Source organism: Empidonax traillii, unplaced genomic scaffold (assembly GCF_003031625.1).
Source record: "Empidonax traillii isolate 1590-97213 ecotype Southwest subspecies unplaced genomic scaffold, ASM303162v1 scaffold247:size2371522, whole genome shotgun sequence".
NCBI classification, from domain to species: domain Eukaryota; kingdom Metazoa; phylum Chordata; class Aves; order Passeriformes; family Tyrannidae; genus Empidonax; species Empidonax traillii.
Window position 1 is genome coordinate 1,926,585 of NW_020955440.1, and position 25,603 is coordinate 1,952,187.

Below are 25,603 nucleotides of genomic sequence, written 5' to 3' on the forward strand. Positions count from 1 at the left end.
CTGTGGCTTCTCTGCCTCTCAAGGCTTTTATATGCCACTGCCCTCAGTCAGATTTATTACTCCTCACATAATCTAATATAGAAAGAATTCACCCGATTGGTTTAACTGCACAGTAAAATGTTGCTATATAAAGCAGTATTTCGAGCTTCCAGTTTGGGATGTTCCACGAGCACAACATTTTGAAGGAAAAGAGAATTTCCATCTATGAGTAAATAGAAAGCTACACTCCAAATATTTTCAGCTATTTCAGATATTTTTAAACATGTGCATTTCTTATCAGCATTGGCATCATTCAAACTGGAGACAAACGTGAGACTGAACCATCCAGAAGCTTGAAGAAGGGAGCAGCCATCCTGCTCCTCCTTGCTGCCTGCCCAGGGTCAGGTAAGAGATGGGGGGTCATGAAGAAAATAAATAAAACACAGAAAAGAAAGCACTTCTGCTCATCTCCCAACACCTTTCATGTTCACACAAAAGCCTTCTTGCAACAGATGACCTTTATCCCACAGACGATTTAAAGACTGAAATATGAAAGGCACAAGGTGGGACCCAAAATACCGAAGAGGGAGGATGACACACAGGAAGAAAAAGGAAGGGTGGATGCAACCACACAAATAATTCAAGTCCAAAAGCACTGGAGTGAAGGACAGGGAAGAAAAAGCATGGAAGCAACATGAAGTGAAAACATTGGAACATGCACTGAATAAAAGCCCTCTGCCTTCCCAGGTCACCTCAACAGGTTGACACATGGCACCTTGACTTGTCTACACATAGTAAAAGCTTCTTCTACTGTCTTTAACTAAGAGCTTAGTAAAAAAAGATAATTTTTTCTTGTCTAAACCAGATGACTAAAGCAATCTTCTAATACAGAAAGATCAGGTATTTATTCCAGCATCAAAGAACTGCACTTGCCTTTGTTCTCATTAAATATGTCTCATCTACACATATTATCTATTTACTTACCTATAAGGGAAGTGAAATGGCTTAGATGTTCATTACTAGACACATAATCCCTGTTTTGCAAACAACAATTTTAATGCCTATTATACAGTGTTTGCTTCTGCAAAAGTTAGCTGAGCTCCTAAGTCTTGAGTAAATTCAATTCACTGATACACTTAGTAAATGAAAACGCAATTCTCTTTCCTGTGCTATTTTGATTCATACCTCCCAGGAAGATATTAACAAAATAAATCACAAAGCGCTTGGCACTGTGCCTAAACAGCAGTCTTACCTGGTGGAACTGCCCTACTCAAAGTCATTTTCATGTAGTGGAAGAGGGCATGAGAAAGATTAGATCTGTGAGATATGCCTTGAACAGTGAGTGAAACTGACTGTGAGCATTCAGAAAGTTATTTGTGAGTGACTTGCTTTTGCGATCCAAATGCAGTTACCTTGTTCAGGTTCTTATTTAACTAGCTCTTCCAAGGTAATTAATAAAGCATTTCAACAGCTGACCTAAATGCTAGGCAGGACTTGTTAACACACTTTATACCAAGCACCAACACTGTCACTTCTTTGGAAACAGAGAAGATCATCTCCAACTATTTGGAGCAGTTATGTGTATTACAGCAGAAAAGAATGAATGCACCCCAAAATGGCTAACACACACCCAAAACTAAATTACTGTGAACTGGGAAGAGAAGGGAAGCAGTAATATCCTGCAACTGACATCCATTAGGCTCCATGTTAGCAAGTCCCACTACTGACTGATAAAGTAAAAACTGGCAAATAATAGGGAGTGATAAAAAAGAAAAAGGACACCCAAAAGATGGGAAGGGAAGGGGTGAAGGGTGGAAATGAGAGTAGTTGCTTTGGAAAGGCACCTTTTTTTTTTTTCCACTGGCCATAGAGGGAGTTTGGGTGAAAAGGTGGATGGCTAACTTTGGTATCAGGGAAATGAAGTGACATGAATCCCACATTACCTACTCCTTCAAGAGGTTATAAAAGAAGTAATTACCTTCACAATACAAAAGCTACATTTCCCTCTATTATTCCCCTGTTAGCTGTATGCATTTGCACAACTTTTATGCAAAACAATTTGGTTCAAGAAAGCAGTTTTTTAATTAAATTTTTCATATAGCTTTTCTGACAATCTATTTTCACCTCAAAAAGCACTCTGGTTTTATACTCAGACTGATGGTTAAAAGCATTTCAGATGACAGATATCATCTATATTTATTTGCATCATAAAGCAATTTCTAAAGGCAAAGCATGATAAAAGGAGTATGAATTCTCCAATGAAAGAGGTATTAATATTTGCATTTATGATGCAATTATGCAAAAACATTGCTTGAGAAATGTTGCATGGGCATGATATGTGGATAAAACCAACCAAACAAACAAACAAAAAAACACCCATAGTTTAGACTTTTACCATGTTGTTTATGACAAAACAGATGAAGATCAGTTCATTATTACCAGACACCTTTCCAGATACATCTGCTATACCTCAACTCTGAAGGTTATTAGTTCATGACTGTATTAGAGAAGCCTAGGAGTAACCAGGTAAGTATAATGCAGTTCATTAGCAGCTCTGAACAGAGTACACGTTAATTCAGTGTTACAACATGTAAAGTGAATGGAATTAAGGAAAGCAATTTTAGATAATGAAATTTTAAATATTTTATACTCTATTAAGTTGCTTCCAGACTCCACTGGACAAAAGACAGACAGACAGAATCAGCTACAGAGTTAATTATCCCTCTTTCAGATCTTTCTAGTGAAATAGCCTGTTCTCTTGATAAATTGATTCACAAAACTAATGCTGAGGTTTGAAACCAAGACATTAATTGAACTGCTGAATTATGGCTTCATTGTTTTTTTTTTTTTTCTGAGAAAACTTCTGGTTCTGGCTTTGATAAATTTGCTGGACAAAAAAGCTGTAAAGTGTAAAAAAAAAAAAAAGTGGAGTAATAATTAAAAATATGCGTAGTTCAAGATCATCTGTAATTTTTTTATTGCCATCCAGTCCCTGAAACCATTGACACATTCATTGGGAAAAAATGCTGGGCACTGCCAAGGTATATTGTTTATTGGCATAGAGACCGAGCGCTCAAATGAGTAGTTCCATCAGGTATGTATTCAGCATAAACCAAACATCATTCGCAACGAAATGATGTAACAAATGTAGAAGCTAAAAGAACAAGAAGCTGTGAAACAGAAGCAAGTGTAGTGCTCAAAATAACGCAGGGATGAGATTAGATTTCTAGGGCACTAACTCGAAGTACAGCAATAAAATTATAGCAATTATGTAATATGTAGAAATTAAAAACCATATAATAATGAAATTATAAAATTATTTTTAAAAAAATAAGATCGCAGAGTGTGCCACTGTTTCTTGAATCATTCTTTCCTTTGACACTGTCAAAGGTTGGCTGGCACCCACTCCCAACAGGTGCACAAATGCCATGGCCAATGCCAGTCCAGCCCTGCTGACTCACTGTGGCAGGTGCTTCCTGTCAGTTTTCCCCCCAAGAAGGGAAGGTGACCCTTCAGCCATGCCACTCATAGTTGAGCAACAGAGAGATACCTTAAATGCCTGGCAGAAGCCCATCCAACAAGCTGCATCCAAAGGTCGTTCTCTGGGGTCACCTTCTTGAAAACTCACCAACACTTCCTGCATGTTCCTTTCATCTGGTTAAACATGTGCAATAGGAAAAAGTGTCTCCAGGTGCATAACCAGGACTATGGACATTCCACAAGTCCAAAAGTAATAAACTACTTGAGCAACTGAGCTTTCAAAAAGGACAGCCAGTTCTCACCCTGAAATTATGCTCATATAGCAGAAGTGATCTTTTTAATTGCTTTTCCAATTAATTGGTTTCCAAGGCTTTCCTCATTTCCTGCAAGGATAAAAGGGCCATATTCTCTGTCATATCCATGAAGTTGTCCATAATAAGAACGCCTATTTACTTCGTTCACTAAATTCACAAGCAGCTGTTCAGGAGAAAACATGGGAGGTGTGGGATTTGAATCACTGGCGCAGATCTACTGAGGTCTTTTGCTGGGAGTATGGGAGTTCACAACCAAATAGAAATCATCCCAACACCCTTTCCAGCAAGAAGTCTTTTGAGTTCCTTTAATGGAGCAGTTCAGAAGCTCCACAATGAGGCAGAGAAGATCTTTCTTTATTACTCTCCAAGACCCATACAAATTTGGCGCTCTCTCGCCTTCCCAAGGGCTTCTATCTGCCTCCATCTTCTCTCATAAGTCATCAGATCAGCCAGGCTTGTCCATGCCCTGATGGCTAAAATGACAGATTTTCTATGTAATGGCTTTGTAACAGCCTCTCCAGACATGATGTTCTCTCTTTTGTGGAATGGCTTTTCTCTAGAGCAGGATCCAGGTTGTCCTCTGGGACTCCAGAGTTTGTTATAGCGTCTTTTTCTTCCTGCCTAGGAATGGAAAAGCTTTTGATATTAGCTAAACAGTCATGAATTGAGGTTGGTCACATAACAGAACCATTAGCCAGACAGCCTCCACCTTCTTTTTCTTTAGGAAAAGAAGACACCAAACAACTCTGAACCCTGGATCTAATACTTCATTATAATCTATAATATGCTTATAAATACTGAAAATTCAGAACTAGCAAGTGCAACATTTAAGAACTTTGCACACAAACTCCTCCCTACCTACCTACAGCCTTACAGGGCAAGACTGCTTTGCAGACTGGCAATTCTCAGGGCCGCCTTCAACTAAACATCTTCGGAAGCCCTGTTGGACTTCTTAGAAGTTTGCCCTTCTACCTCCTTTCATCACTCCTGTGGCTCCCCTGTTCTCCTGCAAATTCCCCAAATCTAAAGGTACCAACTCCCCCTCCCTCCCCACTCCTCACCAGAAAGCAAGAGGCAGAAAATGGTAAGCAAGCTGTCTTCTATACTGTTTCCCACACTCCCATTCATCTGAAGAAAAAATAGACAACATTTGTACAGGTTGAATTGAATAGAATAAATCAATGTAAATGCTTCTACCGTCTATCAGTGTTTCTTGTTTCCTAAAGGAAGGAAAACCTGGTATGATTTGGCTCTTCTTGGAGGCCCAGAAACTACTCATGAGAACAGAGTAGAAAGTACACTAAAGAGGTGTTAAAAGAGATGTTGTCTTCCTAAGCAGTAAGTCTTGTACCTTCATTTTCACAGCAATCAAAATCTCAGCTCCTAAGAAATCACTGCTTTTTGGCAGCCTACATATTTGCAGGACATGTATATTGGCCTTGTCCTTGAACTCAGATTTCTGATTAAGACAAAATAAAGTTACCCAGGCCTTTTATTTGTTCTCCAACTTCTGCTTTGTTCATGATAAGAGACTGTTTTTAACACAGTCAGATTTTGAAGACCATTCAGTACCAACAACTCCCATTTATGCATGTAAATAAGTCGCTTTGGATTTGCTGGATGCTGAGTATTCTTGAAGAGCTACCCATCTACTACTTGTGTATCACTTCACATACTTTTTGCTGGACCTAAACATGACACTGACAGACAGACAATGCACTACTCAGGTCAGGCACACAAGAAGAACAATTCTGTCAGGGTACAAAAATGCCTTTTATAATGACAAACTCTTCCTCATATCTCTGAACTTAAGTGTTTAAATCACATATTCTGTACAGATTTCAACACTGAAAATAAAACAAACTTCCCGAGTACCTCCATTTTTCAAATACTTGCACAATTCATCTGACAGGTTGTAGCAGGTCATGAAACAGACACTCCACTCTCTGTGCACATGGGTACATGTGTTTTAATTTGATACTTTTTTGATACTAAAACATTTGGGAGGGGTCATCATTGAATGACTGAAGGGAATATGCCATGATTAAAATTACACAGCTTTTGTTTCCGGGTCGTTCATTAGGAAGGTAAGAATTCATATTCTTCTGAAAAGTAAAGAGGAGGCACGGGCATTCCCAGTTGTCGTCATGGATACAGCTGCTGAGAAAAATGTCATTGTACCCCTGCAGATAAATGTGTGAGTCAACTGCGTGGAATACATGGTGGCAAAATCACCATAGATGTTAAACATTCTCACATGGCCACCATATTCCTCTTGAAATGTACACTAAATTAAAAAAAAAAAAAATAAAAGAAAGTTATTTTTAAACATAAAGGTTATGACATGAAGGAAGAAAAGGCTAGTCAGTCAAAAATAAATGTTGGCACTTTCATAGTTCATGATGTCATGGAGGAAAAAATATTATGGAACAATAGTATGAATAAAGGATCAAGTGTCAGCCCAACTTCAAGTTATCTGGATTCTGTGAGCATGTGTTATAACAGGATTGTTAACTACAATAACTGTATTTCTTAGGTCAATTGATCAGTTGAAAACCAAAACAAACAAATAAGAAAGGGCAACAAACACACATTAGACAACTGTATCAGGGAAGCTCTGTTCATGATTAGACTATCTCAAAGTGTCATCATTTTTACATGGACTAGGGCTCTTTGAATCTCCTTCCACTTCAGCTTTCCATTAACTATTTACTGGGGACACAGATCACACACAAAAAAATGAAGAGTTTGAAAACTCAAGACAGTTCTTCATTGGATCACAGAGTCATAGAATGGCTTGGGTTAGAAGGGACCTTAACGATTACTTAGTTCCAACCCCCTTGCCATTTTTTCATGCAGGTAGGAAAACACAAATACTGTTTCCACACAGAGTATGTAAGGTGTTGGATTCTCCTGTCCTGGTAAAATAGAAGCACACAATTGCCTTTCCCTCCTCACATAATCTTTAAGATACCATACTCCTAAATAAGCACAGAGAGAAGGGAAGGCAGGCTGCTCCTAGGAAAATCATTATTTTGCTTCTAGGGCAATCGTTACTTTTGAGGGTGGGAGCAAAACTCCAGTGGCTGGTTAGGATGCTGGAAAGGTGAATTTGGTGGTGAGGCACATGGAGACAAATAAGAAAAGAGGAGGACTGAAAAAGTGGCCTACAAGCAGTGTAGGAGAAATCATCCCAAACTGAGGAGCTAATTCACCACTGTGCGAAGACCAAAGAAATAAGGAAGCAGAACTGAGCACCCTGTTATAAATCTCTCCTCCCAAGCATTTTGGGACAGGCCTAAACAATACAATGCTGTGTTTTGCAGAGATTTGTAATCTGTTGCTAAATGAAGCAGGTTGGAACTGAAAGCAAGATAACTGCTTAGCATGACGTAACACCTCAGCTAATTAGCTCCGTTAGGAACTGTGGTAGTTTTAATCTAAACCTTCCCTGGTTACCAGTTTGTAACCAAGGAAGGGGCAGTGTTCCCAGTATTCCATACGATTTTTACATAAATCAAAGTATAAATAAGAAGAGAGGAGAGGTCTTCGCTCTCTTCTCTTCCGCCGAAGTTCAGGAACAGTGGGTCCCTGTGTTGGTCTCGCTTATCTAAGGCTGAGGCCTGCAGCATCCACTGGCCTGCCACATGGAGGCTTGGAGAGTGTTGGCCATATCTGCCAATCCTGTTTTCTAAGGGACGTGGTGAGATTTGTTTTACTAGTTATTTTACTAATTCTCGAGTTGGATTATGCTTATCTATTCGGTATCCCTTTTTCTTTCCTTTTATCCCTTTTTCCCCTTTCCCTATCCCTTCAGGGGGTGTTTGGATTCCCGTTTGCTGTGTACATAGCATCTTAACTGTAATATACATAAAATATATTTTTATATAACTAATTTTTTTTCCAATTCTTCAATTTACATAATTCTTTTTCCTTTACCCAAGGGGAAAAAAAAAAAAAAAAAAAAAGGAAAAAAAACCTACTACTAAACTTTAAGCATTTGGCAAGGAGCCAAATCCAAACCATCACAGGAACAAAGCCCAAGAGGGCTGCACTGGATCCAGAAGGCAAGCAATTCATTCTAGGGTTAGCTAGGGCACCTTAATACAGCACTGCTCTACTCCAGACAGACACCTCCTTGATGTATCAGCTGAAGTTGTTAAGTATGATACTGTAAAAATAATCATCACCATTATTGTCATCACCACATGCAGAGGTACAGTTTCACTGGAAAAGCAGTTGTGAAGTACGTGACAAAAAAAGAAAGGTGAGAAAATCCAATTATACCCCAAAACATCAGTTGTTTTACCAAAGCTGGAAGAGAGCTCCCTCTATTTGATGAGCAGGCAGAACACAGACCCTACCTGAGCAGAGATTCCTACACCACTGCTTTCACAACATGTTTATAGCTGTTCATTGGCATTCTGCCATATTTGATCATCACTATGGCCCAGAACCTAAGCTGGTGTTCACTGCAACACGTAAGTCCTTTGAAGCTATGCAATTGTTTTAGAAAAGAAAAGCCACAAGAACAGAAAACTCGCTCATGGCAGCTATCTCCCCTTCTGTAACCAAACTGTAACCAACAGCTTGACACAGGCACAATAAACAGGCCATTTGACATAATGTATAAGTGGTACACAAACTAAAGAAAAAAATCAAAAGGCATTTTAAACTAGTATTCAATAGATTCTCTGGTACCCATCTAATCTTTTGACTTGTAACTTTCTTCTTCAGGAATTAAAATGCATTCTGAGGAATCCCCAAGTTCATTTGAGAGAAGAAACAAAACAAAAAAAAAAAAAAAAAAAAAAAAAAAAAAAAAAAAAAAAAAAAAAAAAAAAAAAAAAAAAAAAAAAAAAAAAAAAAAAGAAAAACAAGAAAAAAAGAAAAGATAAAAAAATAATTTGGCCTTTCTAGTTTGACAGATTAAGTTCAGATCTGTACAAATTTTAAGTACAGACAATTAGAGTATCACAATGCACATTTCAGAACCCACATGCCTTGCAAAAAGAAAATTTCTTAATAGTTACAGGAGGCTTTCCAGTAACTTGCATCCACACTGCATTCCAGTCCTTTGATCCCACTAGCCTACTACACCTTCCCTGTTTGTGTAGCAAATCATTAGGGCAATAAATGTTTTTAAATTAAAATAAGTTCATATCCTGCAAATACATAAAAGGCTTCGAACATCACATTTCACTCCTGAAAGATGGAAAGGATTAGCTGGATTTTTCAGATAAGCAATCATGTTTTACTATTTCGAATCCAACAGCAGCAACTAAAAATACACTAAATTCTTGGAAGAGACTCATCTGAGGGGAGACAGGGAAAATAAAAAAGGAGTACCTCAGAACCTACAGATTGCATAAAAATAATGAAAAATTTCACACTGAACACTGCCCTCAAGGCACTATCATCCCTTTTAAGATCCACCCGCAGAATTAAGCTTGTCCCATAAGTACATCTCATTTCCCAGAGAAAAACTGTCACAAAGCCATTACAATAGGCAACACCTGATATGGTGCTACAGATGGAATATCCACAGGTCATTTTCCTGACCAAGCCACCCCGCGATATTTCTAGGCACATATGTGCAGCAGCCAGCAAAATGTATAGGCACTTAAACCCTGCTTCTTGTTTATTATAAAAATTTGTAGTGTGACCTGCTTACTGTGAATGCATGTTAGGGGTATACTAAGCTGTCTGCACAAAACACTAAAAATCACACACATTCACACTTCTGCACCACAGATACCCCTTACTTCTCTGTTTTGTTCTCTATCTGAAGCAGGAGCTTACACTGGAGTGACTCAAGTACTACGTCCTTCCTTGATGATGCACTGAACACCCTATCCTCCACTAAGCTTTCATTTAAGCCTCTGTTGGCTGTGATGACACATAAAGACACTCTTAGAAGCTATAACAGTCCTGTTCATTGGCAACATCATGCCCATGTCGAGGCAAAAACGAAGGACTTAGAGGTCACTGAAAGAGACGGTCAAGTTAAGCATTCACTAGGGTTTATGTCCAGGTCTCCAAGCCATTGCTCAAAACAACTCTTAAGTTACTTTCTTGTTTGCAAACAATCTTCTGTCTCTGCTTTGATCTACCTTCAGCAGGAAGCTGTTCCACACATTACATTCCATTTCAACTGCACTGATGAATGTGCACACTGCCCTTTGCATCCTGCACTCTTGCACATGGAAGCTTTTAGGAAGGCTAAGCACATCTAACCCCACTGTTCAAATCCCAGGATGCTGACATTTCAAATCAAACTCTCCCCTATGCAACTTGTGAAAACAACAAAGGTAAAAACCTCCCACCAATGCTCAGGCAGCTGCCTGCCTATATGCCATGAACCCAGCCAAGGTTGCCAAGAGACTGCAATGATGAGCAGCATTTATTCCTGAATACTGTCAAATAAGCTTTCACTATATATTAACTCTAAGCAATAAAACATGCAAGAACACATTCTTGTTTCAGTTTAGAATTCATTTTTATTGCCAAAATATAAAAGGAGATAGTTGTAACAGACAAGCTATGATGTTCTTAATTGGTGAAGATAACATTAAAAAAATCTGAGAACAAGGAATTTGCAGACAGCATGTATAGAAATTCCCCCTGTAAGCTCCATTCCCTAGAGTAAAAATAAAGTGCAGATTCAGTGACATCTAGGAGCCTTTAAAGAACAGAAAAACTCAGTTTAAACTCAAGATACTGCTAATGATTTTCAACCTTTCCATCTATGAATAAGGTAATTTAGCAATTAAAACAAAAGCCACCACTAAACCTTAAATGTCAGAATATTTTTGTTATTTATATCTAACAAGATGAATAATAATTTTATACACTGTGTACTACCTAGAGAACAAAAGTTCTATTATATGTATTTCTAATACAACTTTGCATACATTCTTAGGCCTTAGCTGTTGATCAAATATTTCAAGCAAAATTCAGTGCTACCAACTACTTTTTTTTTCTGTCATACAGCTTTGTATAAATTTCTTTCTGTTCAAGTTACATTACATACCTCCCCAAACAGAGAAGAACACAGAAGTGCTTTTCCATACATGACAAAATTCAGAATTTTGTCACATCAAGAATCAGAAATTTAGTATTGCTTAACACCTTGTGGAGAAGAGTTGGAATCAGTATTTCTCCATCACCATATGCTGTGGTAAAACTCACTATTAGTGTTAGCAGCAACTGACAAAGTTTATGTGGTCCACGGTCAAGTAAGATGAGCTTGGGCTCAAACAGGAGACACAGTCTGTCAACTAAACCACACAGTTGAAACATTTTGTAATCACTTCCATGATAAACAATTTACCAGAGGGGGAGCATTAAAAGTATATCCAGAACATGAACAGCTACGAAATCTACATTTAATCAAGTCCCTGTGCAATGTATTTCCTTGCTGCATTTGGATGGGTCTTTTTCTGTACCACACTCATGACTTCTGAGTCATCTGTCCCCACCTGCAAGAGGTGAAGATTCATCTCCATGGTCACACCCAGTGTTGTAGGAAGAATGGCGAACATGGTGCAGCACTATCCAGGCACCCGCAACTTTGTGAGACATGTATATTTGTCAAACCCCAGGTCATCAGATGTGATACAGAATGACAGCAGAAAGAAAGAAAAAAAAAAAAAAAGGTAGAGATAATTTAAGTTCTTGCAATTTCCTTTTGTAGAACCTCCCATTTCCCTTGAGCTCCTCCTCAAATTCTAGCTTTCAAATATTAACTAAAGTGGCATACAAACAGTCTTAAGGCAAATAAATCACAGCCATAGTAGGAAGACTTTTCAAAAAGAGCAATCAGTTCAGGGAGGTTTAATTTAGAGACAGAAGACTTTAGACCTTGATAAGGCATAACATGATCCCATGGCATTGATCTGCAATCATAAAGCTTTATCTGTAATGCAAACAACAAGTTATTTAGAATGTTCCTAATTAGGTATAATAAGTGTACACTGGCACACTATTAAATCTATAAATAGACAGCAAGCACACCATTTCACTCCTGCTCCATATTATGAAGTATGGGAGGGGAGAAGAAAGGCACTTTCCTTTTTCAAAACCTTTCTTAAAGTTGTACCATTGAAAAGTAGTAATTTTTTTTTTTTTTGCTTTGAAAACTATTTAGGCAGGCTTAAAAACACTGACAAATCTTCCTCAGCAACACAGGTTATCCTCAACAGCTGCGTAAAAGGAAGAGAGAATACTCAATTCGAAATAAATCAGGAACCATATTCTATTGATCTGTAGGACATTCAGAGACACAGGTCTGGGCAACCAAATGGTGCCTTGAAAATGTCCTTGCTCTGAGCATGGGGGTGGGACAGATGACCTCCGAAGTGTCTTTCAACCCAGATTGCTATTGTGGGCCTGCAACAACATTCATAAATATTTTTTCTATAAAAAGTCCCTCTCTATAATCTCTCACACCTACATACAGTAATTTAAACTCTGGATCAGCTATAAATAACCTTGGTATATATTTTGATAAAAAGGTATAATCATCTGTAAAATTCAGCAGAAGCTCACTTGCCTCATGCCCTGACTGTGACTTATTTCTATTTGGTTTTACTCAAATAAGAAGAATGTAAGATTTCCCTGTCATTTCCGCCACCTCACTGTAAGACAACCTTTCAGGGACACAGGTTTATCACAAGCTCAAAAGGTAATTTGAAATAGGAGCCTTTGTAAAACTGTTGGCAGCAGAACCCCAGCTGATGAAGGGACGGGGGGAAGAAGTAGAACCTGTGATGTTAACTCCTTTTATCTCCTCCTCAATGGTGCACACTGCAACTATATGAAAAAAAAAAGGGGGTTGGCATGTTATGCATGGTTTGCATGCGCACACACTCACGTGCACAGAATTAGTGGGTTCTAATAACTGGTCTCTAAGCAAGAAATAAGATCATCTGAAGCATACATACACTCAGAACTACGGAAAAACACAAAGCTTAAAGAAACTGGAATTACAATTATATGTTCTTTTTAAAAAAAGCTGTTCACTGCAGTTGCATTTACCTGGAAACAGCAGGTAACATGAGATAATACACAAAAGCACTGACGGGTCTTTAAGCATACAGCTTGACACTGCCAGCACATTCAATAGCTTGCTTTTGACAAGAACTCATCAGAAGTTCTGTATTTACCAGGATCTTCAATTCTTTTGAAACACTGAAGAAGCAGCAGAACAGAGTTTTGCAATGCAGCACTGGGGGCATAGATAGAAATCTGACAACTCTCTGAAGCCTGGAGTATTTTTTAATGTCTTTTATAAAATTACAAAGTAGGGCAAGGGAAAAACCTGACATCTAGTAGACGGGATACAAAAGCACAGACCCTAAACTGTGTAACCTGCCTTTGAATTTTTGAGACATTATTTGCTAGTGGATCGTGAAGGCTGGAGACCACAAGCCTAATCAGTAAAGCATCTCAGGTATAAGTTTTATCTTACCTGCACATAGTATTAAGGCACATTTTTGTCAATGTTCTCTCTACAAAATGTTACTCAGTGGACTCAGTACAGGTAAAAGTCTTTTCTTTGCTTCCAGAAGCATCATATAATCATGTTTACTAGCTCAACATTCATTCATAACAAAAAAAAACCCTAAGATGCAGTCAACTGAGTTACATGAAGTTTTCTTAAATTCTGATTTCCCCCTATAAAACCATTATAATGCAAACTTCTGGCTTACATAAAAAGTTTGTTTAAACAAGTTCACTCAGGGGAAAGAAAATCAAGTTTAACAAGATTAGATAGATGGTTCTGAAAGTTATTCCTAGTTTTGTCTGTAATGAGAACCTGTGTAAATGACAAAAATATTTTTTACTTCCTTAAAAGTTTGGATTGAATCAGAAACATTGGTTCTTCACCTCACACCCAAGTAACTCACTCATATTAGCTCCCCATTTCAGATCTGCATCCCCTCTGCATTCATCCCAGGCAGAATCCACAAATTATAAATGTCGTGTTAATATACAATAGAAAGAATTACTGTTTACACCATGAACATCACTATGAACATCACCATTCAGTGATGGGATCCTTGACTCACGAATCCCCTTTTACTCTTTGTGGTCTTTTTTTTTCACTTTAATAGATCTACAAAACTGAGGTAAATCAATCAATGTTTGTCAAGAGAGTAACCCATGTGAAGCTCCCCAACACATCAAGCAAAACATGAGTATAGCTGAAAAATCAGCAAAAAAGAGTGCATTAGTTTTCAAGTCAATAGCTCCACAATGAACCTTCGGCTCCCAGGATTGATCAGTACCACTGAAGGAGGATGCAGTGAAAGGTAAAACCACTGAAAGAAGCAACCTCATATATCTGCACCCTCTCCAAGTTTTCACATCCAATGGTCTCTGGCAGCTCCTCTCTTTATGGGAATTATTGGGAGAAACCTTGCAGAGGCATAGACTGAAAGGAAAAGGCATGTCACCCTTTCTCTGTTCAAATTCCTGAAGAAATGGTGACAGCAGCAGGCAGGAAAGGAGGGAGAGAACACAAAGCAAGATGTCTCTATGGGAGCGTTAAAACAAACCTAGAAGTATGTGCCTGTCCTCACGGTCAACAGGGAGGGTGCACAGGGAGGGAAGAAGTCTCTGCCTGATGGGCACCTGGGACTGCTGGTTAGCCATCCTTTCCAACATCCTTAGCTGAACCAAAGCAAGCCACCCTTCCCACCAGCAGGGAAGACACTGATCTCCCTCTCACTCCAGAGTATCACAGTAGCAATAGGGACTACCAGCTGTCAAACTGAAGCCATTCAAACTCAATTGCTAAATTTAAGCAACCGCACAACAGGACATAACTGACCAGAGCAGCAGGACAGTCCTTTAGATCCACTTAAATCTCTGCAGGCATGAAAAACCTCAGCAGATCTTCCCAGCATGGAACTATGCCAGAAGTGCAAAATTACACTGAGGGCACAGCCGGTTCTCCTCAGCAAGCAGGTCTAGAAAGACCCTGGCAAGCGCTGGACACACATCCTCCCAGCAGCTGACCGCAGAGGGACTACTGTTGCTTCCCACCCAGCAAACATATAGGGAAACTTGCCACCCACAAGCTACTACTCAGTTTCAAAACCCTATTCAGGTTGCTAAGTGACAATAAAGTAGTGCAATCTCACACAATTTCCAAACCCCAAGCGCTTCAAGGCAAGGAAATTAATTGTCTAGATCATCATAAATCTCATGCTGCCCATCTAATAAACAAATAAATTCTCATCAAGTGTAAAAGCTTGCTGAATTTATTACAATAATGCTAACTCTCCCAAGAGTACAGCTCAGGTTTTTGTTAATGTGCTTTCAGTATCCAAGTGGTGAAATATTCCTAAACAGAAATATTATCCAAACAAAAAACTTAGCTAGAAAAATAAATTAATTGCCCTTTCCTCATAATTGCTCAATATATATCAGGATAATTCCTACACGTTAAAAGTTATGTAAGTCAACCATGTTCTGACTTCACGTACAAAATTTTTTATGGCCTACATCCCATGAGCATTTAAGCACTGGCTTAATTTTAAGAAGTAATTAATCACATTAAAGTGTACAGCACGACTGAAGTGTTTCAGTAGGTGCTTAAAAGTTGCATTAGAATAAATCTCTTAATTAATTTTAAGTAGCATCTAAGGTAGTGGTCTTGATTTTAGCGTATCAGTGAAACAATACTTATTTTGGGTCAACATTAAGTTTGCTATGATAAATGCATTGTTTACATTACAAAAGAACGAGGTTTCTTTATATTAGGATATAGAGGGTGTAATTTATGGATGCCCCTGAGCCAAGATTTTTTTTCCTTTTTTTCTTCCCCCCATTGCTACCAAATTGAGAGTCATGGCTTGAACTTAGTATAATTGAGGTATGATAACAACAGTGTTATGTAGTAGTCTCTTAGGTTTTTTAAAGAAGATCTTGGAAAATGGAACTGGTTTTTTTGAGGCTGAGGGGTAAAGGATAAAACAATAATGTAAGAAGGTGGCAAATACAAAGGAGAAAGTAAGTTATCTCTTTTAGTAAAAGACAAAGTCTAGATATTAAAGTATCAAACTGAAAAAAACCCAAAACAAAAACAAAGCTACCTTCTGTCAATAACATTATAACATCACTTCCCCCTACTTTACAAATAATTTAGAAAAACAAACAAACAACTCAAAAACTTAATGGCCAATCAGAACAAAATACTGGTCTTGTGGTTCCCTTGCAAGTAAGCTACTGAACTACTCTCACAAGACACGAAACTGTGTCTTAATTATCCCTATCAGAGGAAAACAACCAAAACAGCATGACTACAGAGCATTCTTTTATACCCAAAACTCCATATTCTGAGATGCAATGAATCCACACATTACCTTCTTGCTGTGCTAAGAAGATTTTGAGGTCTCCAAACAACGTGTGTTCCTCTATAGATCCCTTGCCAGAAGCATGGTTTGTCAGAGTTCAAACAAAATGAGAAGTACATACATTGTTTTAAAAATATATATATATTTAGCCTTTTGGAGTTCCAGAGCAAAAAGATTAGTCTAAACTGCCTTTTATTGTCTTAAGCTAGTCTAGAGAATTTCAATACTTTCCTCCAGATAAAGGCTTTGTGATAGCCAAAGAGACTATTCTTTTAATCACTACTTCAATCACAAAACCACTGTAATTCTAGGTATTCTGCTTAAGATATCCAGACTAATTTGGCTAATCCAACTAGTCATCCAGTAGTCATACAGCAGTCATACAACAGTCTTGCATCCTGCATTCTGACCTAACTGTTGGAAACAATTCAAAATGTTTGTAAATTATCTATATAGCCTTACATGGACAAAGACCCAGCTATAGAATAGTCCTTTCTTGAGCTCTGGCATGGCTGTTATGTGTCTCTGGGACTGTGCACATGAAGTTCACAAGATAAGGCATCTCAGAAAGGGATTCCCAGTTGTCATTTATTCTTGAATTAGTCTCTTCTTGTGCTTCTTAAAAAACAGGAATTCTCTCTAAAGTACACAATCAATTCAATGTGTTTCACCTGATCTTTTTGGCAGTAAAGCATTCCCCAGCTCCTTGGAACAAAACACAAAACAATCAAAACCTTATATTAAAGATGAGAGTGTGATTATCTTGTCTTTTTTTCACATTCACAGCTTGCCAGCTGGCTGGGAGGAAAAAAAAAAAAGTGTAACTCCTGTTATCTTACACTACAAAATGGCATTAATACGTGAAAAATTCCAGACAGGAAAAAAAAAAAAAAAAACCAAACACAAAAACAACCAAAAGCAACATACTTAGAAGACCTGCTTGCAAATACCTACTGAAAAATGTTACAAGCTCCTCCTTTCTGGTACTTAGCTAGCAATTTAAGCTTTGCCAATACATGCCTCACTAAAATGCCTTAGGAGATTTCATTTCAGTTTTACACAAACACATGTCAGAATTTGGAGTGGTAATGACCACTGTGCCTTACATAGTGTAACTCTTTCCATTCTAACCCTGCTTACTTCTACGTAGTGTATTCAGTCATTTTGAACTTCCCCAAACTATCAGGTCTTTGGCTGAAATTTTCCATTAATATACTCTTTTTTGAAAGCTTATAAAGAGACACAGCAGCTATAAGAAGCAACAAATATTGCACACCATTACATGCTGGTTTTACTTGTTTTCTTTGCCCAGAGATATTCTAGAACTGAATACTATATATATATATATATATATATATATATATATATATCTGTGAAAACTTAAATATATTGCCCTGTGCATAAGTATGCGTATCTGCATGTATCAGGAACATACACTAATGAACTGATTCTGAGTATTTCACTTTAAAATAGGCTAAATTCCCCAGGAATAGGGAAGGAAAACAAATTTGCCAGATTTTACAACAGTGGGGGGAAGGGGGGGGGAAGATGGTAAAATATTTTACTAAGGATGGATATAGAGTACAACTAATTTATCTGCAGAATAAAAATGATGGAAAGTATGAATACTGAAGACAGATATCCTGCAGCACCCTTTAGTCTCTTCTGTGAATATTATCAGGTGCCAAGAACTTGAAGTTGATTGCTTTGCACTTGGTCACTTCAGTTCTGCCCCATGCTGTGTAAACACGAAGTTTAGTGACACTATTCATACTGCTGCAGTTTCAGAATAAATTACAAATTGCAATGTATTTTGAAGCTCTGCAGATTCACACAATCCTAATGTATATAAAGGATCCCCACTAGGGTAAACTTTGCTACTATGGCATTTTCCTGAGAACTTCTGGTGCATAAAAAATCATGTCTCCTTAAGCAGAAAGGAATCAACCACTATTTATTTGAGTAGATTGGGAACCATCAAAACTAGACAAAGCAGATGACATTGCAGAGAATGATGCTCACACAGTATAACACTGGTATCACCCACAGCACTTCACAAGTAGGTGAATTAACAAGTTATGGTAATCTGAGAGAAATGTATACAAGAAACAAACAGGAAGCGACTACTGGGACTTGGCACTGTCAAATGTCACCATATGGAAAAGGTTAGAAACTTTCTGAAGGCTCAGTTCCTAAATGGCTGCTGTTATCCGCTAAGGCCAATAAAATCACAGTGGGGAATTTAATTAATTTACTTTTATTACTCCATAATGATTTAGGATCCCTCAAAAATATACTAAGGTCTCAGATAAGAAAATTCTAGTAACAACACCGTATTATCTCCACTAATTGTTACATCAGTTACATCATGTTTCTGAACATCTCCCATGTTACAGCAATTTCATTACTAATAAAAACCACTGGGGGTGAAAGAGAGGAAGAAAGCCTTCTCCCACATACCCTACAAGTACATTTATTTTGCTCAATACCCCACATTTTCTTGCATTTTCTGATTTATATTTTCTGCTCCAGAATGCTTGCTTCATAGAAAAATAGACACAGGACAGATACCCAATGCAGATTTGAGAGCACAACACATAACCAGCAGAGCTTTTGCATTAACTGGACATGGACCCGCTAAAGTAGGAAGCCAGGTCAGTGATAAAAGTGCTATTCTTCAAATCCATTTTTTAGCAGAGCACTCAAGAGAAGAGCAGGACCTGTAACTGTGCTCATTTGACAACTCTGCTTCCAAGTATGCAGGGAGTATTTCATTTATTAATCCCTATTAATTTACCCATCCTCAAGGTGATCAGAATTTAAAGAGCAAAAATGTCAGCTCTGATTTGAACTTTCCCTTCTTGACACACTCCAGCTATAAAGAACTGAAGCATAGCCATCTTTTTAAGGAATGTACTTTGCATTAGTGACTAAGTTTAAGGAAAGTAGAAGCCAGCTGATGACAGGCAGTTTTCAGGCTGTAACCCCAAGAACTGAAGTCATCTGTTTAAGGAAGGCACTGACGCTGCCTGTCTCAACCAGCATCTTTAAAAGTGAAGAAGCCAAGTTTAACACAGACGCACAGAGAACTTTCCATGACTTCAATCTCCAATATAATCCTTTTAGTACATCGTCATATATACTGCTTCAAAACCGTCTGCAGTTTTCCAAAGTTCTCACAAAACCAAAATATATATTCTTAAAATGTTTTTAACCACCACACTTTTCATGTATTAAATATTCAGGTCTCCCCAAATGGGAGGCCGGGGAGGAGGGAGAACAGTAAGTAGATGTGACAAAACCAAGAATGATTTCAACAGTCCCTGTTAGGGATTTTGGCTCAAAAGGGGTTAAACTGCATAGGGTACCTGTCACCTATTTATTCGCTTGCATTTCCTTCAGGGAACACACACAAACTCCACAGATGCAACAACTTCCAGGACAAGGTTTAAAGATCCTGGCTTTAACCTCACAAATGTGCTAATCAGTTTTGGTCCTAACTCCCCTAAAGATATCTACTGCTGCAGTGTCCTTCTATAACCAAGTATGGGCTTGAGCAAACAGTTCCTAGTGACAAACAAAATGTTGCCCAAAGAATAGTTTAGTTCTTTGCACCACAAATTGTTCTCTCCCTTTGAGCACTACTGGTGTTAGAAATCTTTATGCTTATGCTTGTGCTACGAAAACAGATTTGCTTTCATACATATATTTGCTCAATCTTATTATACACATGTTAAAAAAATGCGCTCCTGAGTGATTCTATCTGCAAAATATCACCATATGGTAGCTTTCACGAATGGTGAACTGTACCAAAACATCTAAAAATAACATCTTCCTTAAGTAAAATAAAAACAATTACTAGCAGAGACTTTGGGGTATAGTTCTGAGCTAAGGAATCAATACCATGTTGCTGAAATGCCTCAAGTAAATAAGCAACCTCTGGAGAAAAATAGCACAGTCTTAAATGGCCCAGAAGCATCAATGATAAATGTAATATACATGTTTTGTGTTTTTTCAAAAGTCTATTCTTAGATGTAAGACAAACCCAATCCATTTAATTAAAACCTTAGCTTACAAACACATCCACCAAGTCAGTGAAGCTTAACAAATCTAATTTGAATGAAAGGGACTAGCTGGGCAAAAAAGCAGCTCCCTGATGTTCCTTGCTCTAGTGGTTTCATGTAACCACTGATCACCAACTACTACAACAGCAAACATACAACACCCTTAAACTAAACGGGAGTTGTCTGTCTAAATATAGCTACTTTTAAATAATGCATCGTGAGTTATAAAATAAAGTGCTACTGAATTATTTAACATGGGTCTCATCTTTAACATTGATATATCACTTTTAATTAAATGGAAAGAAAGATATTTATATACGGAGTTGCACTGTAAATTGCAACCAAACAACACTTTACGACTCCAGTTATGTCAGCAGACAGTTTTTCCTATATATATCTGATTCACAGAAATAGAACTGAGAAGCAAACTAAGATAAGCAAAATTATCACTTTGTAGAGGTGTCTTAGATCTTTAACATGCTTCTGCATTCATTCACAGCCCTCAGATACAGAATATCCCACCAATCTGTAACAGTTGGCAAGAGTTGGCTGGGATCTCGAACTCACAAACCTGAGGCAACAACATTAATATTCTGCATATTTTCCTTATGCAAGTATCAACCTCTCTCAGAGCAAACCTTCAAATGCACTTAGCACCACTACAGCTAATATAGGCATTGTGTTCTGTCACTTTTAAAACATTCTGAAGATCACCACACAGAAGCATGTTAAAGCTGAAAGTTTCTGTAGGACTACATTTCCAACACGATGCAACAGTTGTATATTATCTACTATAGTAACATTTCAGTCAGGCCTAAAATCTGCAAAAGCAAAATTAACATTTAGCAATAATATGGAATGACACATGTTTAGGAGGTTTCAGGGAAAAACTGCTTTCCACCTCACATAATGGAATAATGCAACTGTTTAACTACCAAGTTTTCTGTCTAAAGGTGGCTGCCTTTTGTACCTAATGTGAAGCAAAAGCTCAAGGGAAGAACAGCACCAATCTGACAGGACTCCACAAACTAACTTTAATGGGTCCTCTGTAAAGGACACAATGCCACATGAGCTATTGTGTAGAAATTAAGCTATAAGTTTGATCTATCTGGGGCCGTATTGAGTCACTCTGCCCCTCAAACAATACACTTCCAGCAAAATAACTGATCTTGGTGTCATTGCATCCATAAAGCTTTCCCCAATGGGGTTTCGTGCAGACCTGATCACTGACTGTGGACCACGCTTTGTAGTAAGTCACGGGATACTTCTACAGAGAAAGTAAGTCAGGTCTCATTATTTTTATGCGTTCAAATGCATGCTTGTTGATTTCACAAGGGAAAAAAAAAAGTTATATAAATACACCATCCACGAAAAAAAAAAAAAAAATCATTCCACTGGGAATTAACTTCGGCAGTCCGAGAAAGCCAAAAAACTGCATGAAGCTGAAATTTTGACAGCTGCTCTATGCAACCAGTCCCACGAGCGAGGATGTATAGAAGTTTACTCCTCTTTCCGCGAGGTGCCTTTCAAACTGGAAACCGCGTTTCCCTCCCTCGCGGCACTCCCGCTCCCGAACGGGAGCCCGGCATGCCCCCACCCCGGGCTCGGTGCTTGCCGCTCTGGCAGGGCGTACGGCGGCGGCCCCTGGCATCAGGGATGAACAAGAAAGGGTAGGTTCGGGCATGAAAAGTTGGTGAGGAAGGGCTCGCTGAGCCAGCCCACCCGCGCCGAGGGGCAGCAGGGCGGGAACCCCGCGGCAGCGGTGCCCGCCGCCAAGGAAGAGGAGCCGGAGGGAAGGAGGGAGGGAGGGAGGCAGCCCGCCGCTTCCCCCACACCCAGGACGCCCGTCAGGGCAGGGCGGCTGCCGGTCGCCGGGGCAGGCGGCTTCCCCTCCGGCCCCGCGGAGCCCCGCCGCCCCGGGGGGCTCTTCCTGCCAGCCGGGGACAGATGTGGACGCAACAGCTGGATGGGGAGGAGGGGAGAGGGAAGGAAGGAAGAGGCACGGCTGCCTCACCCCCCCGCCGCCGCTCCCGGGGATGCGGGCGGGATGCAGCGGCCGCCCCCGGCTCCGGGCTAGCCTGCTCTGGAATAGGGATAGAGAATGCGGCCCCGAAGGCGGCTGGGCTGGCCGGCTCCTGTCCCCCTTACCTTGCTGCGGATCTGGCCCGAGGTGGACACTTTCCGGATGAGTTTCTGGGGGCCCTCGTGCTCCCCTTCGCTGTCCGACGACTCGTCCGCCGGCCCCGCCGCCGCCGCTGGGGGCTGAGGCTGGGGCTGCTGCGGGATCCCGGCGCCGCTCATCCCCGACTCGGCCCCGGCCATCTTCCCGGACTCCTACCGAGAGAGAGCACACGAGCCCGGCTCAACCAGGGCAGCCGCTGCCGCTCCCCTCCCCGGGGAGGAGGAGGAGGAGGAGACGCGGGAGGGTGGGGAAAGAGGCGGTGCGGGGGGCGGGGACGGAGGCGGTGGCGGCCGGGGCACGCCGGGCTCCGGCGGAGCGGAGCGGGGTGGCCGGCCCGGCCGCCATCTTCCGCCGCCCCCGCCTGCGGGGAAGGTCCGCGGGCCACGCCGGGCGCCTCTGCCCGCTGGCAGGCATTAGGGCACCGCCACCCGCCGGCGGGCGGGGTCGAGGAGGATGATGGGCCCGGCCCCCTGCGCCCCTGCCCACGGGGAGCCGCCCAGGCGGCCGCTGGCTCCAGGGGGCGCCGGGTGCCGGCCGAGCCGCCTCAGGGGTGGGGGTGCCCGCCCCCCAGGTGAGCGCTGGGGCGAGTCCCGGGGGCGAAGCAGGGAGCGGGGAGGGTGCCCGGCGCCCCCGCACCTGCCCGGGCTTCCCCGGATGTGCCGGCGTGGCCGGGAGGTGGGACGCGGCATCGGAGCGAACACCTCCCGCCCCGCGCCGGGCGCCGCCGTGCACCTTATGGCACCGGGGCGAGGACCGAGCTCTGAACGCGAGGGCAGCGAAAGCGACCGGCTGCGGGCGAGGGTGGCGTGCCCAGCCGCTACCCCGTCCCGGCCGAGGGCTCTCCCCTGGGAGCGCAGCATGTCTGTTCGGGACCGGACGGCCGGCATCTAACGCGATGGATTCCTTATCTGTGCCTCCAGCCAGCCGACCCCGTGGTACCTATCCATCAGTGCCAAAGCGCTGGACGCTTTTAGCAAATGCATCCATTGCTTTCCAGTTGTTTTCTCCTAATAGCTTAATTTTCATATTATTCTATTAATTTTTGTCTTCGTAAAAGAGCAGCCTTTACTTTTGGAGAAAGGAAGGGTCAGTTTTCCCTTTTAATCTCAGATCTGGCAGCTCGCACGATCTCGAAATGTCACCACATGTTCTGAATTGTGGGACTTCGAAAATTATTGTGGCTTGTATGTAGTCAGTGTTCAAAATAAGCGTTTAAATCACAGCAATACTAAACAAAACACACAACTTCTAGCTGCATGGGCTGGATTAAACATAAGAAAGCAATCAATACTTGTGGTTTATATATCCCCACAATTCTATTTATATTTCTAGAAAGGGAACTGAAATATCTTAATAAAATGCTGGAGTACCTAAATACAAAGCAGTTAGTGAGAAACAAACCCACAGTGTACTACCTATTGTATGCTGTAGACATTTGGCCATGGTCTTAATTTTATACAATCCAGAGTATCCAGTTTCTTTTATTGGGACTTTTATTCAGAGTAGGGGAAAATACATACTTCCATGAAGCCTTGCAGGTCTTGTGGCTTAGTTCTGTGTTACTGCACCAGGTACTTCAAATGTGATTGTACTACCCTTCTCCACATAGGATCACTTTTATTGGGTTATACTTTAAAAAATTATCAAAAGTAACATTAAAAAAGTCAAAATACCTATTAAGTTATATTTTAAAGGAATTTTGATGAAATCACCTACATTTCCTATTAGAATACTAATAAGGCCTAAATCTGACCATTAATGCCACATCTCAAAATATGTGAAGTTCTCATAAAGCTCCTTTTCCTTACAGGCTAATTGTGAAACTAAGGGATAATTCTGTCTTGTCTCACTCTTCACCTGAGAGGGACTTCTCCTTTTTCAAAAGCATGGGTCAAACTTGAGCAAGTGCAAGTATGTATTGCTTCCAGTGAATTAATTTAGGGCACAGCTAAGATAGTTAAGAGCAATGTCTATGGACACTTTGTCTTTCCACCCTCCTTTCTTTCTCCTCACCATCTTAATTTCAGGAAGAGCAAATTATGCCAGAACACATCTCACTGCAATTCCTTGATTATTTTGAAAGTAAATGGCAACTGAATATTACAAGAGGACAATGAAACATAGTTTGCTAATTAATGCTAACATGTATTACATGTAATAGTAACTGTGATTTGAGGAACTCTTGGTGCTAACAGAACACCAGCAAGTCTGACTAACTGTTTAATTCAACTCAGTTAAATAGTGCTAGCTGAGCAACACCAGTTACTGTTAGATAATAAATACAATTCTTCAACTTCTGTTCCCTTTAGGAGCTTAATTATCAGCACTGGCTGCTGCACATGCAGAGGGTACCTGCATGGGCAACCATCCTCACATGGGCTACCCTGTTGTGATCTTCCCTGTCCAAACAAAAAGTGGGGCTACCAGGAAAGAATGCACCTGCCTTTCACTTACAAGCAAGTCTCTTTCATCATATGTTGATAAACTTCAGTGCCATGGGGAAAAAAACAAAACAGATGTACTAGGGATGTTCTCTCAGGTTATTTAAGGTGAAGATTTTAGTAGTAATAACCTCAATCTACAACTAATAGGAAATGTCCCTCAAGTGCATTTCAATGTGAATATGGTTTCTGAGAAGAATATCGTGGCTTCTGTAAAATTACAGGCTCTAAAATTTGCAGTCACCTAATGTTTACAGCATTTTTCAAAATGGAGAAACCAAGTAAGTGTAAAGCATTGCTGAAAGTACAGGAGTTATTCATGTTAGCATAGAAAGTTTTTTCTACAAACATATACGTTGTCCATGCACAACATTTTAAAGATCTCACCATTTCCACTTGTTCTTCTCTTAAAATTATTAATCAAAAATCAGGGTCCAGTTCCAGCTTTTACTCAAGTAAAGCTGTCTAAGGTAGCCATGAAAGTTCACCTCAATAAGGATTTGCAACTTGACTTTTATTGCTTCATCTCACAGTTGAATTTCTCCCAGGTGATTGATGCCAGCTCATTGAACATATCTACGAATACTGTAGTACAAATGGTACCATTAGACTTCTGCAAGTCAGGCTCTCAAACAGTGTGGGACTATATGCAGCCGTTAAAACACATGCAATATCTGCATGCACTGTGTCTTTCATTTAACATTCTCTGTTTCACACTACTTAGTAATAACCTTAAATTTCCTAAGTAAAGCAAGGGAAGACTGGCAAAAAGCCTAAA

At 40.2% G+C, this 25,603-nt stretch overlaps 1 protein-coding gene across 2 annotated transcripts in view; it reads right to left on the minus strand.

The window, feature by feature from the left end:
* The window catches only part of DGKH (diacylglycerol kinase eta), a 157,976-nt gene that overhangs the window by 128,989 nt on the left and 3,384 nt on the right, over positions 1–25,603 (minus strand). For both annotated transcript variants that reach the window (XM_027888916.1, XM_027888915.1), the window contains exon 2: positions 22,351–22,536. In XM_027888916.1, coding sequence (XP_027744717.1) covers positions 22,351–22,536 — 186 coding nt within the window. The remainder of the gene's footprint in view (positions 1–22,350; positions 22,537–25,603) is intronic.